The sequence below is a fragment of the Plasmopara halstedii genome (assembly GCF_900000015.1).
Source record: "Plasmopara halstedii genome assembly, contig: Scaffold_289, whole genome shotgun sequence".
Classification (NCBI taxonomy): domain Eukaryota; phylum Oomycota; class Peronosporomycetes; order Peronosporales; family Peronosporaceae; genus Plasmopara; species Plasmopara halstedii.
The window spans coordinates 275,258-291,358 of record NW_020187210.1 but is presented as its reverse complement, the minus strand read 5'-3'; the positions used below and the strand labels follow the sequence as shown (position 1 = coordinate 291,358).

Here is a 16,101-nt window from a genome sequence, read left to right as displayed (position 1 = left end):
TCTTGTAAAGAACGAAAGGTCGGTGACCTAAAGACGCTTTCTCAAGCGCAAAGCTACGGCGGCCCCGCTGCATGTTCTTTACCTCAAGCAAATACCAACATGCATATACGCATCATCACGTATGCTACTGGTCGGCTTAAAGCGGCTGAGATGAGCATTCAGGTTCATGACAAGAAGTTACTTACTATAAGGTACAGTCTGTCAGCTTCAGGGTTCACCGGCTTGTCTCTCGTCCGTGTTCTATCTGAACACAGTATGCGTCGTTATCACATCGAACGCCGAATGATTATCTTTTTTTTACCTAGAATAGCTTAAAGGTATAGTATGAGCCAGTGCAGCACAAATGGTAGCGAGTGCTCTTTTGCGCCATCCTCACTGTTGGCAATGACGTCGCTCATCCAATTGCAAACATGTACAACGTACGAGTAAGATGCAACATTTGATGTATTGTCAAAAGCTCTGAAAAAGGAGTCTTTAAACTTAGATGCAGGCGACTAGCTGTACGCTTATATTGCTAGCCATTATTACAAGGCTTGCTGTCTTAAGCACGTACCAGTAAGCCGCACACCGAGAAGTTTACATAATGATAATGATCTCGAAGAAATTATACTGGATGGTGTGCTGCATATTCTTCTTCAAGGCCAACACGGAAGAGATTAGACGTGCAACCATAAAAGACGTTATGCATATTTTTTGTAAGTGTTTTTGTGTGCGTGCGTCTAAGGCTAACCCATCGCAGTATACGTTAGCTATCTTGTATAGTGGACTTTGTCTATTTGCTTGACATTTGGTCGAGCATGTCTATCCGCAAACATATTACTATATTTGGCTTTCGTGTTCGAGAATGCCCACAGAGAGCTCGCATTAAGCAGCCACGGAGCCAGAGCGACGTGCTCTCACGCAGTCGAATCAACGAGAAAATAACAGAAGAACACGTTTCCCCATGCTTTACACCATTTCTATGTATTATTTGGCACGTGTTCTCTTGACAGCTTCACGAAAAAGCTATCGTCATGGTAAAGGATAACCAATTGAATTTAATTAGACTACGCTTCGCAGCAAAATCGAGAAGCTTATCTTATAAGAGATCAGGCATCACGCGCTGAGTGCACGACGCTACGGATTAAAGTCAGAATATGCAAAGGCAGAATATAGATTTCAGAGTGGGACACATGCACATGAAAGTGGGCGACAAGGCCTCAGAACGTTGTCAATCGACCCTCTTATGCAGTGTCTACAGCTTTTGAAGCTATTGCGCTCTTGCTACATCAAACCCTTTGCGTTCGTAGTCAGAAAGGAATTAAGTTACACTCTCAAGTTCTAAAAGGTGACGCAAATACATCATGTGCTTTACGCGAGCCTCCAGAGTCTGCTATGACCCGCTTTAACAATTCATTTGTTACGAAGCGTTCTGTTTAAGCTAATATTGTCTAACAGTATCTTGTTGCTGAGCTACATTCTGCTCAAGGACAACAATACAGGTTTGGATCACTTGGGTTGCCGCGATCCAAATGATCCGACTGTACAGCTTCTCCAGCCTGTCTGAAGACGACATTTGTCTGTATCGATCCGAGCTAAAAATTTCTAAGAGATACAGCGTACCTCCGCAGCCGAGAAAGCCCACGAGAGTCATCCACATGAATCTGTTCCTCACCAGCTATGCATGATTTGTTGATATTGCCCAATATAAATCAGTATATCCAGATACCCTTTCGTGAAGAGTTTTGCGGCCTAAGAATTTCACATTCGCGAAAATCCTGGTACTGCTGATGCTTACATACAAACACGCCCTGAATAAACTTCTACAGTGTGAGAGGCAGAGCCGTAAAGGAATACGAGCTTCTCACTTTCGGGTAGAGCCCAGGATTGTTTCAGCTTCAAGCTTGGTCTGTAAATGAACCATAACTAGGAGCTTGCGTTTGTCAACGCGGGCTGGTGATGAGGACGAGTCGCCTTGACGTCGACGTCACGCATTAAAATTGTGAAAGGTCATTCATTGAGCAGCTTTATAATCTGACATATGTTCCACTCAAATAAATTCTGAAATACCTAAATGGGTTAACGGCAAGTCTACTTCACCTAATGTATTATTCTGCGCTATCGCCAAAGCATAGTACCCACAGCATAGCCCTCGTGAACAGTGCCGATTCTTTGACTGCAGCTGTAAGCGGTACAACGGTGGAGTGGTGAGCTGCAAGGTCGGGTATTCAATGCATCTAAGGGTTTACACACATAGTGTTCCAAGCTGTGCTGAGACACGGCGGGTAGTTGCCACCGTAAAAATCAATTTGCACGGCATAATTTTCTGTAAAGCGACTTTACTGAAAATGGCTTCGATTCTTGCCTTGTAGACAAGCAAAATTCACTCGCAGATTCCGTTTTTACATTGAAACACGCTGCGATTCTTTCCCTCGTGAGCGAGCAAGCACGGCTTCTGATTCTGATTTATTTAAACTCAATCTTGGATTCCGCTGCTTGTTTATAGCACTCTCCGCTCAAGGAAACAGGAACAGTGTGCGCAATTTCTTCAGCGTTGGAGAGTTGCGTGAAGCATGCCTTATCATCTGAGAAATACTTGTTTGCGGGATACGCTTGGCCGTGTAGCCTTCACTGACGGCGCAGGTGTTGTGTCCAGACTGGAAAGTCACTGTGACTTTCATCACGTGACATCGCATCGCCTTCCTCACTAGATATTTTTTACGATGTCGGGCGCCAAGCTACGACGTCTTGGTAGATTGTCAAGCCATATCCGTATCAAAAAACTACAGGAAGATGAATTTTGGCACATTTAGTGGTCACAATAGCGTATGCAACGGGATAAAACTAGAAAAGAGAGGCAGTGGGCGTCGATAAAAGAATTCTTTTGCGAGTATAACAGCCTAGTGAGATGCACATTATAGGGTCTGATTGTTTATACAATATAGGACGAGACCACAACAATTTTTCTTTGCACACGATGCTTTTACTTTCATTCTAGCTAGACTCAATGTCAAATATCTAAATTTGCGCAATCAAGCACTAGAGTCTTGTAAAATTATACATTTGTTGTCCTAGTGACGGCCTGGAGAATATCATCTGAGCGACTGTTAGTGCGACGCTATGGATCAAAGCTTCCTATATACAAGGTATGGAGCAATCAATTACATTCTATTTTGATTGAAGAAGTCCACGTGAACAATTGCACGGAGGATGAGTTCAAAGGCTGTCGCGAGGGCGAGAAGTCACGATCAGTTGAAGGACAGTATACACACAACAAAATCGGGAACGTATTCTTTTTCCCCAACATGAGATTCCCGTTAGAATCATAATCCAACCTTGTTGTTAGTTATGTCGCAAGGTTACCAACGAAGAAATTCCAGTATATACTCAAGCATCAGCATTACTCGCTTTGATTCTCGTTTCAGTACATTGTATAAGGTTTATAAAGAATGACAAAAGTCTTGTCGATGAAGTCGTGAATGTAAACGACTGTTGAAAGGGATGTTCCCAAAATGAGAAGCCGTAGTGACCTAGCAAAATCGGACTCAGCAATTTTGTAATTTTCAGATGCTAAACAGCTATTTCAATCTTCTCCCTATGATGCATTTTGAGGGCTTGAACATCTTCAAGGACCAAGCTCACCCTCGCGTGTACTGCACACCGTTTTTGATCAATAGAGAGAGCAGTCACACTTTTTACTGTGGGGCTGACGATGATGCTGGTGTCATTTCGAATGAACAGGACCCTGTTTAAAGCGCTTACACAGTTTATCGACAATTACAAAAATTAAAAAGATCCTCGATAAGGTCGATAACAGCAAGAGTACGTCGTGATTATGTGACATGAGACACAAGTTATGAACAAGCAGAGGTATAGATAAAAATATCGATCAATGCTTGAATTTGCAACGTCCAAAGGCGGCATTAGCAACGAGGTGGCCATTTGCCCTCGCCTTTAATTCTCGCTGAGAACAATCACGCCACAATTATGAGTCTGCTCATACAGCAACCGGTCAAACCTCGAGTTTGAGGCTAGGATCGCCCCAGTCTCTAGCAAGAAGCGCGTTCTATCGCACGACAGTGTCGCTTACCCAAGAGAACGTTGACAAAGAGTATCACAAATTATCACATTCATAGCCTCTAGGGCAATCGTTATAAAATAGGACAGCAATCTTTCAGGAGTTCCTAGGAGGGAGCCACTCCATTTTGCCAGGAACTGAACATCAATCTGGTAGTACACCGATCCATGTTTCAACTTTATGGGAGTTGACAATACTTAAGTCATCGAGCAGCTTCGGTGGAAGATGGCTCTCGAGCTTTTTTTTCTAAGAAGGTATGTATACTATACTGTCTTTTAACTCCATGACTCATACATACTAAAAGTAGTGCCTTGGTGGAGTCCTGTGGTTAAACTGCACGATGAAGTACATCAATCTAGTACTACGTACGATATCAGAGTTATGGAACTCCAACATAAAGAGGCTCAACAGACAAATGTTTAGCTAAACTCACATAATGCACTGAGAGAGGATTTACTATGATCAGTACTTAGAATGTTCGGCAGTTGTTTCGTCTGGTTAATCTTGCCATAGATCAATCCGAACATAATTGGGTACTTGTATTCAGAGGACACATCCTATAGACGACCGTTGTGCATATCCTCAGCGCGTTTAATAACGCGGACTACAATAATGGGTGAAGTGAGAGCCATTGTCGTTGAAGCGGCCGAGTTGTCATTTGACGAGAGCGATTACGGGATTCTTTGAAGCCTGACCCGGCACCTTCGCTTCGATAATGAGACATACAGCAAAGCTGATCAATATTGATAAGGTATTCCCTGTGACTGACAATTCTAAAACTTTCCTCCTGGGAATTCACGACGACGACTAGCTTCGTACCAATAAGCTAGACCTGACCTCACGTACTGACCGTTGGCGGCGATGTCGAAGTGTATCGCAATTAATTTGCACACTAAGTAGCAAACTATTTTGCCAATGTCAAGCAGCGAGAAGTATTATTGTTAAAAATGTCAGGACAGGCTACCAAAGCATTTCCAGCTTGAATATTGATGAATTGAAGTGCTCATACCGTACAATACGCACTACACAGATTTGTTGTGAAAAATGGAAAAGCCGTTCAAAAGCTACGAAGTTCTTTTACGCCGTCGACAACTTTTGCGATCCATAGGAATCGCTCTGATGATGTCCTAAAACGTAGTGACGTTCTCAGAAGCAGCGTTGCTGCTCATTGATGCTGCGATAGACGCAAACAGACCATGTGCACAAATGACAAATTTATGTCACTTCGATCTTTGATTGTCGGTCATCCAAAAAGATGCAAGTGGGCTTGCACAGTAGCCCGTATGTAATACTTTGTGTGTGTCAGCCCATCTACACTTCCTAATTTAATTCGTTACCGTTTACATTCGTAACTAAAAATCAATTTTGTGCACATAGACAACGGTAGTATTATTTTGACTCAATGAGTTCGTGTATAGAACACGCCAATATTATGGCTCGTACGCTCCACCCAGAAGCGAGACGGAGAGATTTAAAATATAGCAGACCTTTTTGTTTTGCTACTCATAATTTAAAGGTCAAAAGTAAACAAGTACTCTACAACTACATAGCGATAATTGAACAGTATGTACTGACTGCTCACATTTTCCAAAATGATCTTCGTTACTAATCCCATTAGTATCAATTATCAAAACCGCAATTACTTCAAAGTGCGATGTGAATTCGGTACAATTGCACAAAATTCTATATTGCGCAGATAAGCAAAAGTATATGGTGAACATACACGATAGTACATATTTACTCTATGATATAGACGCCTGAGACGACGAGTCTTAAGTAGGTGTGTAATGTAGTGTATGTGATTGTTGTACTTCTGTGAACTTGATGAATACATCAAAATGGAAGGGTTAATTGATGGGAGACTTTGCAAAGTACAAGCACGACGGGAACGTCGAAATGGACGCTAACCGCATCAAATTCGTGCTGTCAACAGTTTTACTAATCTCCACGAGCTTGCGAATAGAGGTGTCTGCCGAGTCTCAAACCTGAAACTATATCGAGCCTCACTGCCAAGCAAAAAGCGCGTTGGGCTTGGTGACCCTGAGTATTTCCTGGTTGGCAACGGTGCCAGGACAACTTTGCCAGCGCAGGACTTCAAACTCCCATGACTTTGTCGAATGAGGGAATCCTTTGCATTTTACCATATACCGCTTTTAACCAGGCAAATCTAACCATCTGTTCCTTATGGAGGTGATACACCCTTTACTCATCCAATAGTACTGGCAAACGACGACCCTCTCGCGGCTGGCGCTTTGGCTTCTCCGGGTTATGGCTGAATTCGACTCTGTGAGAGTCTTGATGTGCGGTCAATGTTGATTTGAGCAACGTATCAGATGCGCGCTTTGCGTTACACCATTGGATAGAGTGACTTGAGGCAACCCAGGCAGGTTGTAGCTGTAAAGTTTCCTTAGAACAGAACGGTGATGAGCCGCATAAAATTGTTCAGATGCTGCTTTCTTTTTACCAGATCGTTTTACTACCGAGTGGCTCGTAAAGCGGGACAGCGCCATGGCCTCCACAAGCCCACAGAGATTGCACGATATGCTTGGGTACTCCTCAAGGTATTGATGGTATAGCTCAATTTCTATTTGGCTACGATCGAAGATGGTCCGATGTAGCGAAGTCAAAACTGAGTCTTCTAGTCTGCATAGAGATACTGCACGTTAAGGTACCTTAACTGCATCCAATGAATCTTCTGTTTCACCACATATACATGCGTGCCTTGCCTGCCTGACATCGTCGTGATTTTTCTAGATATGCTGGCTCTCAGCCATAGCGTCGCGAACCCGGCACATGATAGTCAATCTCATTGAGATGAAATATTTGGTTTTACTACAAAGTGTATTTGGGCTGATATTACCAATTTGAGATGAATCCACGGCTATCCCTGCCATAGATACTCGGTAGGGGCAGCACGAGTTGAATCCACGGCTCCCCTCGCCATGGAACGGGCCTCTTCGAAGTGGTGTAAAAATACACGAGGAATGAGTAAATCGTACATATAAAATGGATTAAGTCTGTAAAGGTGGTATACGTTTATGTTTACTAACTTAATGAGTGAGGTAATCTGACTGGCTTTCCGCGCAAATGCTTTCAAGGTGCGCTAAGTACATAAACAAAGTTCATCAAATTTCTGCTGAGGCGCGGGTCTCGATCCGACACAGTAGCCACTTTGGCGACAACGTTTGTCGAGGAGCAGCCTGGTTATATTTTCACCGGTGGCAATGACAAGAGAAACCATCTTGCCTGTACAGTTCATATTGACCGCAATGCTGGTGTTACCAGACGAGCGTTACGAAAAAATTTGAGCAGATTTCATATCAAAGTGTTTCAACATTCTGCTGGGACCGGCAGACAGGCCAAAAGAGCCGATGCCTGTGATGGGGGACACGATTTACCCGTGCATGCATGCGTTATCTCTGTCTTTACATGCTTTTCATCAGTAAAAGGATTCACAGAGCCATTTGTATTTTTTCTTTCCATGTAGCCACCCGAAGGGTATCATGTGCTTCGTACGGTGTCCCGCTTTGATACTCACCATGGGATACCACCATACCTGAGGGATCAAATGAACCAATGCTTTGAAACAGAAAATGTATATATTCTGAGGCGCCCGCGGTACATATTGCCTCCTCATTGTATAGCGACACCATATTGACATGCATCAGATTATAGTCCGAATGACGCAAAAGAGCACCGCCGCATCATCAGGCCGGCTCGATTTACTCGTTAACTCGAAGGGTTACTCGACAAAACAGAATGACTACTCCATTATCACTCTGCCATTATCTACAGGAGATGTGCTGACGATGTCACTGTGCGCAACGCTGAATGGTCTGTATTGATCAAAAACGGATCCATGCTAAGAGGGAGCACTCTGAAGTTGACGAACATAATGTATTACAGTTAGCTTCCTGTCACGAATAGGGAGATTTGACTTAACAGCCTGAAGCTGGCAAAATTCAAACGTGATTAAGCTTTCATACCCATTGGCATCTATTTCGAGAAAAGTGCAGCGTATTGCAAAGGCTTAAGCGTCATAAAGAACATTGAATGGCTGGTCTGGATATAAAGTAGCCATAATAGGGGCGTTCATGAGGCTTACTTACATAGCTTTAAAAGACCATGTCGCCCCGAATATAAATTTTCGCATGTCACAATAGCGACATCGTTAGTTGATACGGCGCCACGCATACCGTATTGATGAAACTTAACATATGGTGTGCTGCTGGAAAGGTTAAGGAAAAAAGAGCAAAAACCCAAATGTTGCTTTATCGAAGCGCGCGATTACATAGCTGCATCGCTATGCATTATCCCAAAGCTAGCTGTATCACAACACTGATTCAATCAAAAATCGGGGTGTATTGACGCCTTCTGTTGGGAGCATCAAGCACATAATACTGTACGAGACACATGATACCTCTCTATGTCGCCACCTTAGATAGAATGGACATACTGCTCGGATCGCGCTGTGGATTGATGACTCACATGTATAAGTGGGGAAGCACGTACGTGACCAAGCATCATGTGCACCACTAGTGAAACGAACCAACATGAGCTGAGAATTTTCCATCGCAAGGCAGATGATCGCCATTGCCTTGCGAGACTTGCGCTTGTCCGTGTGTTGGGTTAACGACGTAACGCACTGCTCCAGCTTGATCTCTCCGCTATGAGCGCGCATACGACGTGTCAACGAGCTAAAGATCACAGCAGGTCGCGGCGCCTTTGGCCAGCCTGTAGGTTTCAGAAGTGTTCTGGTAGTCCATTAGCCTGATCTCCATTGTTGGGCTTCCAGAATACGCCTCTGGGAATTCAAGCGTCGGAGTGTTTATGAACTGTCTGAGCAAATTGGCTCATCTCGATGTGACTGGTGAGAATACAACAAAAATTTCTTCGCGAAAATGTTTTCGTCTACATGGCTTATCGACAGCCAATAAAGTGGGTAGATATCTGCGTTTTGCAACAATATTTCAGTGAACACTGTTCAGAGTACTCGACACCCGATTGCATATGCCGGCCACTGACCATCCGCAAACAGCTGGGCAGGCAGAATGCGTGAATCGTGCAGGAAGCAAAGTTCTCCAGAACACTTGCACAGGGGACTTCAAAAAAGCAGGCTCCAATTTGTGCAGAGTGGGGCATTGCAGGCGCAGTGGCTGCTCGGGGAGAGGTCGATTTTGCGCTATGTCTTTAAAAGACAAGATAGTTATCTTTGTGGGAGTGAAATGGGGAACTTTGTGTACGTAATCCAGTAGACGTTTCTACCACAACGTTCTGTATCAAACCAGTTATCCTCCTTTACAGCTAATGTTTACAGATGACAACGCTGTTGCAGGTACTGACTTGATCATCAAAGCAATTGGTGGGCAGCCCTAATCATGTGTACTTCCAGCCATCGACAATATGAGGTCGTCCATTATGCCATTTTCAGGACTGAACAATCCCTCACACAAGTGGTATAGTCTGATTAATTATATGTTACAACTTTACATGTTTACAATCAGCATGGGTAAAATTGTGAGTGCTCTTAAGATCCGGAGTATCAAATTCGTTAGGAAAGGTCGTCTGCCGCTAGCCACACGTTATGCGATAAAAAGAATTTATTATGAGAGATAGTAAGACGTATATATTCTGTAGTAGTCTAAAAAATAATCCTGAGTATATGTATTATAGAATAGCATGCAATCCAAGTGTCGAGCACACGAACCTGCAAAGTGCACAGCAACTCCGTTGCGTTGATGATAATCCCGTGGTTTGTAAGCCAGGCATAATTTTTTATAGATTATAAGTTTTAAGTTGGCCTTGTACTTGTTAATCATTTTTTCCTATAGAGACCTGATAGGGATTGAGACGATTAATCAATGTGATTCTCATTCTGATTCCTATTTGTATGGTAACACGCTTTCGTACTGTAACCGGTCCCAAGAATTCTGGTCATTGCTCCCAGTTGTTATCATCGGATCTGTTGTACCTTTTGGTTTCTTGTCTCTGAAGCTAGGAATCTCACTAATTTGAACCGTTTTTTAACCATTGTACTGCAAAAAAGCTCTTTTGCGGCTCAACTGGAGATCAATTTCATGTTCTTGATGATTTTTCTATCTGTCTGCATTATCTTTTTGTTATAATCTGCAGGTGAAATTTGTACTGGGAAGGCCACTCTGCCTGCTGCCTGCAATGTACATTCTTGTTCATTTTCCAGTTTATACAGCAGCCGTCTGCTGGTTGCTTTGGTTTCCATAACGTCTTACTGTAATAGCCATTCTGCGATGCCTGTCTAGTTGTCTGCTACCCATTGCTGGTTCATCGTCGCTTCACATATTTCCAGACAGTATCCTGCCACTCGTGTTTACTCCTGCAATTTCCATGCACTCGCTACCGCTTTAACTTGGAATACTCCCGCCGCTCAAACTATCTGTGCTGTTTCTTTGGACTTGGTATGTAAATTTTCGATTATGTACTTATTTCGAAGATGCTTCAATCGCCAGTCGATATATGGGCTAGTTTTGATAATCCATGAAGATTCATTTTTTTTGTTCCTCATCTGCGCTGTTGTTTGGGCTAGCGATTTTTTTTCACATTGATTTCTCTTTGCGGCTTCGGAGTATTTTCAGCGTTGCTGCTAAGTTGTGCTTGAAGTCGCTCCTCATGGTCTTTGCTCTCTGGTTTCGAGCTGATTCCTTACGGTGTTTTGATTTCGTCGATACAAGTGCTTTCCACAATAATTATGCTGTTCTTGGACTGGCCTTGAACGCAATATACCCTCTAGAGCTGCTCACGTTGATGCATCTGCCGTTTTTTCACTGTCGCTGATTATCGACATTATTTTCCATGCTCATCCGTTGAAGCTGTGATGAATTGTAACGGAAATTGCCCGTCCGTGTACACAGAAGTACTGAGGAAGGCTTGGTCAACTGACACGCCTGACTGCGTGTTGCTCACCTCCAGCGAGCCGCTGGCTTACGTTAAAGAAGAGGAAAGGTGAAGTGACATTTATTATTATAGCCAATAGACTTTTAAACCTTTCCAACTTGATAAGTACCTCCAGTTCTGATACAACAGATTTGAAGGTAGCATACAAGTATACAGAATGTACACTTAATGTGAGACACACCAATTATATGATCTACACAATACGTGTAATGGAACCTGGTCCATTACATATATGTCATATCTGCGTTTCTCTCTGGATCTCTTTTTGTCCTTGCAACTGCTTTGACTACTCTATCTACTGCCCATATCACCTCTCTTTCGAGCATAGGTTCCATGGATGGTTCTATCTCATTTTCTGTTGGCTCACAGCTTCTTTGGGCAAACTTTGTAATATACGTTTGCTCTAGGATACTTGCGTTGACGTGTCCGGTTCCGTTCAGCAGGAATTCCTTCAGACAGGCTAGAGCTTTCTTTTTGTTTACTTATGTGGACGTGAATCTCATTTGCTGCCCGTCAATCCAATAGCCTGAGCTAATTACCGGTCCTTGTTGTTGATACTGCTTTGTTACTTCCTTCTGTTCTTCGTTCATAACTTTTTTTTCAGAATGTGTCCGCCACAATTTTGCTCTACCTAACGCTTGAGATGTAATTTTGAGGTAGTTTCTTCCTCTCTCACTCAAGCTTTTGGCAATCATTTCTAAGCTGGTTGGTGATACAAACAATCGTTTGACTTGTTGTTCTATTTAGATGTACCGCGTGATGCCACACTGCTGCGTATGTGTCGCGAGGTGCACTTATCCATCATTCCGCCAGATTTGTTCTAGTCACTCGAATTGCTGTGCGCTTATCCTGCAGTCCCAATCCTCCATATCGTTGTGGTGTGAACAAGAGTGGTGGATTAAATTTATGTCTGCCTTCGCTGCGCTTGCATTTCCACGCCACACAGACTGTTTCAATAAATTCTTCAATTACCGCAGAGTCTGTTTTGGCATCGGTTTCGCAGTATATAGTATTGATGGCAATGCTACAGCGTGGAATAGCATGATGTGTTGCGTTATCGAGTTGCTGAGTGAAGTAGCAACGCGTACAACATTTCCATCCGTATATCCCAGTTCTTCTAGTTGATGTCTAGTTTCCCACCCAGTACCCTAGATGTCGTGTTGTACTGTTTGGATTCAGGACTGGATGCCTGTTCCATTTCGTTGGTGTATGTGCGTATTAAGGCCAATCATGATGCTTTTGTGAGGCTGTCATTCAAGCCCTGAGACTCGTTAAAAGTCGTCCAGTATCTTCTTAATTATGCTTTGCTAATGAACGCTATCCTGTTATCTACGAACGCTGAAAAATGGTAAATTTTTCTAGTACTCTTATTTCTGTCAAATTTAGGCCTCTAAAAATTATTGGTCAAGTGTATTTACAGCTAACATGAAAAATAGTGGTATTAGTGAACATCCTTGCCTAATAACGGAGCGTATGCTCCATTTGGATGAGAGATTACCATTTACGAAGAATTGTGCCGTGGTTCCTTCATAAAGAGTGCGGAACCCTCTCAGGAAGCTATCTAACAATTCATTTGCTGCTAGTACACATTTACGGCCCAGCGTTTCCTACGCCTCAAATCCAAACAAAGTGCTGCAGCTGAATCAGCCCATTCTGTTTCCAGGTCTTCCGTATTCATCACCAGCAAGCCTCGAAGTATCATTACTATTTTGTTAATACTGCGTCCAATTACAATTTCTAGTTGTGACTTGCTGATTAACTTTGGTAGCACTACGTGTACCCGTCCTGCTAATGTACTTTCAAAACTTTTATATGTCGTGGTGAATTAGACAATTGGACGGTAATCCATAGCTTCCGCTGAGTCTCAATTATTTTCGTAACGGAATAACTGTAGCTGCCAAGAACGATTGTGGTACTCCTGCCCCTTGGAGAATGCTGTTGATTGATCTTGTTAGAGACGGTACATCATTTCCACAAAGCCTTGGACAAATTCGTGATTTAGGCCAATCGTTCCTCCTGTTTTGTGTCGTTTGAGGCGTTCGATGGCATGGTTTGTATCTGCTTCAGTGAATGGTTTCATCGTGTCTTCTCCTTCTTTCTGCGGTAATCGTTGTTGTGGCGGTATTTTCATAACTTTCTCCATCATTTTTGGGCTTCCTTTTGTGTTGTCTGCATGAGATTACCCAAATGCATGGCTCCACTCTGGGGTCATCCTTTCTTCGATGGGATAGTCCACTTCGAAGAAGTGGCCAGCGGAAGTTTGAATATCATTGATTGACTGATCTCTTCATCATTCGCTGTTTTGCTTGAAATAGCGTCTCGTTTCGTCACTCTCGTCTCGGTCGCGTTCCAGAAGATCTTGCTGCTGTTTGTCGTGCTGTTGGCTGTGGTCTGCTAATATTTACCCTCTCACTCTTGTTCTGCTTTTGGTAGTAGCAGTGCTTTGTAGTAGTGCCAAGGATGAGATAAACCTTGAATCTGAGACTGAGACTACGCAGCGGTCAACGCTATCAAATTCAAGGAACTTGACACCAAGATCCACAGGGAGCCTCGGCACAGTGACACAAGTCCACGTCGCTTAGCGAACAGTGACGGTGTCACTTAACCGCAGTTACAGCGCCTCAGCATATAGCTGACTTCCTTCGATCGTGGAGCGTCGAGCATAATTGACCGACCTCCCGGAGTCAATAAGGATCTTCCATGGAATTCCAAAGCCCTTCACGGTCGCTTCCACGACCAGCAAGTCTGGCTTACTTACGAGTTTGGTGTAAAAGAGCACGGAGCTCTTCGGGCTGGGCCCTGCTGCCGTCTACCTCTTTGAGGCTCAGCAACACTCAGTTCTTTCCCAGTAGGGACCCGCGCCTACTGGGGTTTCTCGTTAACCTCGACTGGTTAGAAGCGGGACGTCGGTTTGAGGAACCTATACGCGCCTTGCGCAGGGGACAACCATTCCGGAGGCGATGTGTCTCCACAGACAAAACACAGTCGGGTGTTTACACGCTGCTCGACAGCTCGAAGCTCCCCCTCCTCTTTCTCAGCATAACTGAAATCTTTTGGTTTAGGCCCGCTCGACGAGCTGCTAGACTGTATTCCGACCAAGTCGTGCCGACTTAATGTTGAATTCGGCATTCACTGCCACATTCACCGCTTCTTCAAAAGAAGATGATGCGTACGAAAACTTATTTCTGGCCACGCCAGTGCAGTGGATCTCCATAAAGACGGTCACTGTGGCAGCCTCGGGGAGAGAATTGGCTGCTATCCTGGCAATGAGAGTTCGAAATTCTTGGACAAAGTCCACCAATTTCTTCATGCCTTGTCGGAAGGCAAGGAAACGTGATCGCACGTGATATGCCTGGCTAGGCGGCGAGAACTCTCGTAGAAGCTACAGCTTCAACTCCGTCCAGGAGGACATCGCCGCTTTAACCGAAATGTCACGCACAGTGCCCATTTGCGTGCTCGGTATCCTAGCTTGGAGATAGCTAGCACCACGCTCTGCTACTCGTTCTAGAGCGTGGCGGATGTCATAGCCATCTCGGCCTCTATCACCCAGAGCACGAGATTCTCTCCAGCGTTATCTTCGAAGGCCTTAACGCTCACAATGAGTGACCTGGGTTGGGAGGAGTCATCCGTCGTCGACGATGGCGCCATGGACGCAGTCGACGCCGACATCCTTGATTTGAGGTGCTTTATCAGAGCATTTTCATAGAATTCAAACGCCTATAGGCGCGCGCTGTTCGCTTCAGATCCTAGTGAAGCGAGGTGTTGCACGCCCTCAGGGCCAAGCAGAGACATCAGCTTTTAAAGCCCGTCCTGCATGTCCTGGGGCAAATAGGAGATATGCTTCATCCTTACAGAGGATCAGTCGTAACGACTCAGGTGTGGATTGACAACAAGTGCTTCAAAGTGCAGCGGAGCTGCCGTAGCTCTTTGCTTAGAGGAAGCTAAGCTAAAGTCACAGACCTTACGTACTATACTAGAACCGACATGAGTGTAGCGGATCGCAATCTGCTAACTCCAAGAGTACCCACAACCTTAACACAAGGCAAATACACTCTTCCGCCCAAAAATGTAAACTGTATTTCTTTTTTTTATATGCGGCAGAGCCGCCTGTATCTGAATTCATAGGTTTCCAAATTAAATAGTAAGATATAATTAAATTACATAATTACTGACAGCCCCCCCACGTAGTGGCTTCTTGTTTAGGTGTAGCCATACCATTATGTGGTCACGCCATCATGTGTGACCCACCCCCTCATACTAAGGTACGTGTAATCCCGTTACAGACACAGCCAATAACACCCGATCACATTTCTGATGTCGAATGTATCCGTACTCCTTGAGAAGGAGACGCTAGTTTAAGACTTGTGAGCTTAGCTGTGGAGTACAATGTAAAATGTTGGCAAGTCCAAGACCGAGCTGAATATTGTAATCTCGTTATAAGCACAAGGGTGGCCTAAAGCTGTAGAACATGGATATACTAGATTTTTACAAAAAGACGCCACGCACTTTTTCTGAATTGGAATATTGGTGCTTATATATATTATTTGTATATATGAAGTAAAAGCTCCATGGCACAAGCGTGGAGCTGCGATAGCTATATTAATGAACATGAGACCGTTCGAAAAACTACCGAAGGTATTCCATAGTATCTTAAGCTAAGCTCCGACGACAAAAACGGCAATTTGCCGAAATACAAGATGGGTCACGGCGAAGGGATCTATTTTCGCATCGTTCGGAGCTTCTTTAGACGGAATTGACGATGCTTTATCGCAGTTCTCATTTTATCTTTGGTGGGATGCAGCCGTAACCAGGGGTTCTTGGAAATGTTTTCGGTGGGATAAATGAGAGTGACTGTATATCGCGATTTTTAAAATTTACTGAAGGAGGTATGTCGCAAACATTAGATCCAGATCTCCAAGATACTAACGATGGTGCATTTTGAACAATATGAAATTGTTCAGCTTAATTAGTACTACGGGGTGACGCGCCCATCCTGTGGAGCAGTATAGCCACGTGGTTAAAGACTATTCATTTGTGAATACATTAAATGGGATGTCGTGTGGAGGTAAGTTTATCCTTTCTATTTGTGACAGAAGCTCTGCTCGAACTTGATG

General features: G+C 43.9%; 4 protein-coding genes across 4 annotated transcripts; all 4 read right to left on the bottom strand.

Moving 5' to 3' along the window:
• Nucleotides 1-1,657: 1,657 nt before the first annotated feature.
• Nucleotides 1,658-1,903, bottom strand: PHALS_05342 (uncharacterized protein; the record flags this gene model as incomplete). The annotated part of the gene is made up of 2 exons (XM_024722900.1): nt 1,658-1,790; nt 1,848-1,903. The coding sequence occupies 2 exons, from the start codon at nt 1,901-1,903 to the stop codon at nt 1,658-1,660; spliced, it is 189 nt and encodes a 62-aa protein (XP_024573931.1).
• Nucleotides 1,904-7,387: 5,484 nt separating this feature from the next.
• On the bottom strand, nt 7,388-7,611 carry PHALS_05341 (uncharacterized protein; the record flags this gene model as incomplete). Its single annotated transcript, XM_024722899.1, has 2 exons — nt 7,388-7,480; nt 7,549-7,611. The coding sequence occupies 2 exons, from the start codon at nt 7,609-7,611 to the stop codon at nt 7,388-7,390; spliced, it is 156 nt and encodes a 51-aa protein (XP_024573930.1).
• A 1,818-nt stretch (nt 7,612-9,429) lies between these two features.
• PHALS_05340 (uncharacterized protein) lies at nt 9,430-9,826 on the bottom strand (the record flags this gene model as incomplete). The annotated part of the gene is made up of 2 exons (XM_024722898.1): nt 9,430-9,520; nt 9,765-9,826. The coding sequence occupies 2 exons, from the start codon at nt 9,824-9,826 to the stop codon at nt 9,430-9,432; spliced, it is 153 nt and encodes a 50-aa protein (XP_024573929.1).
• Nucleotides 9,827-12,775: 2,949 nt separating this feature from the next.
• PHALS_05339 (uncharacterized protein) lies at nt 12,776-13,133 on the bottom strand (the record flags this gene model as incomplete). The annotated part of the gene is made up of 2 exons (XM_024722897.1): nt 12,776-12,875; nt 12,952-13,133. The coding sequence occupies 2 exons, from the start codon at nt 13,131-13,133 to the stop codon at nt 12,776-12,778; spliced, it is 282 nt and encodes a 93-aa protein (XP_024573928.1).
• Between the last annotated feature and the right edge of the window lie 2,968 nt (nt 13,134-16,101).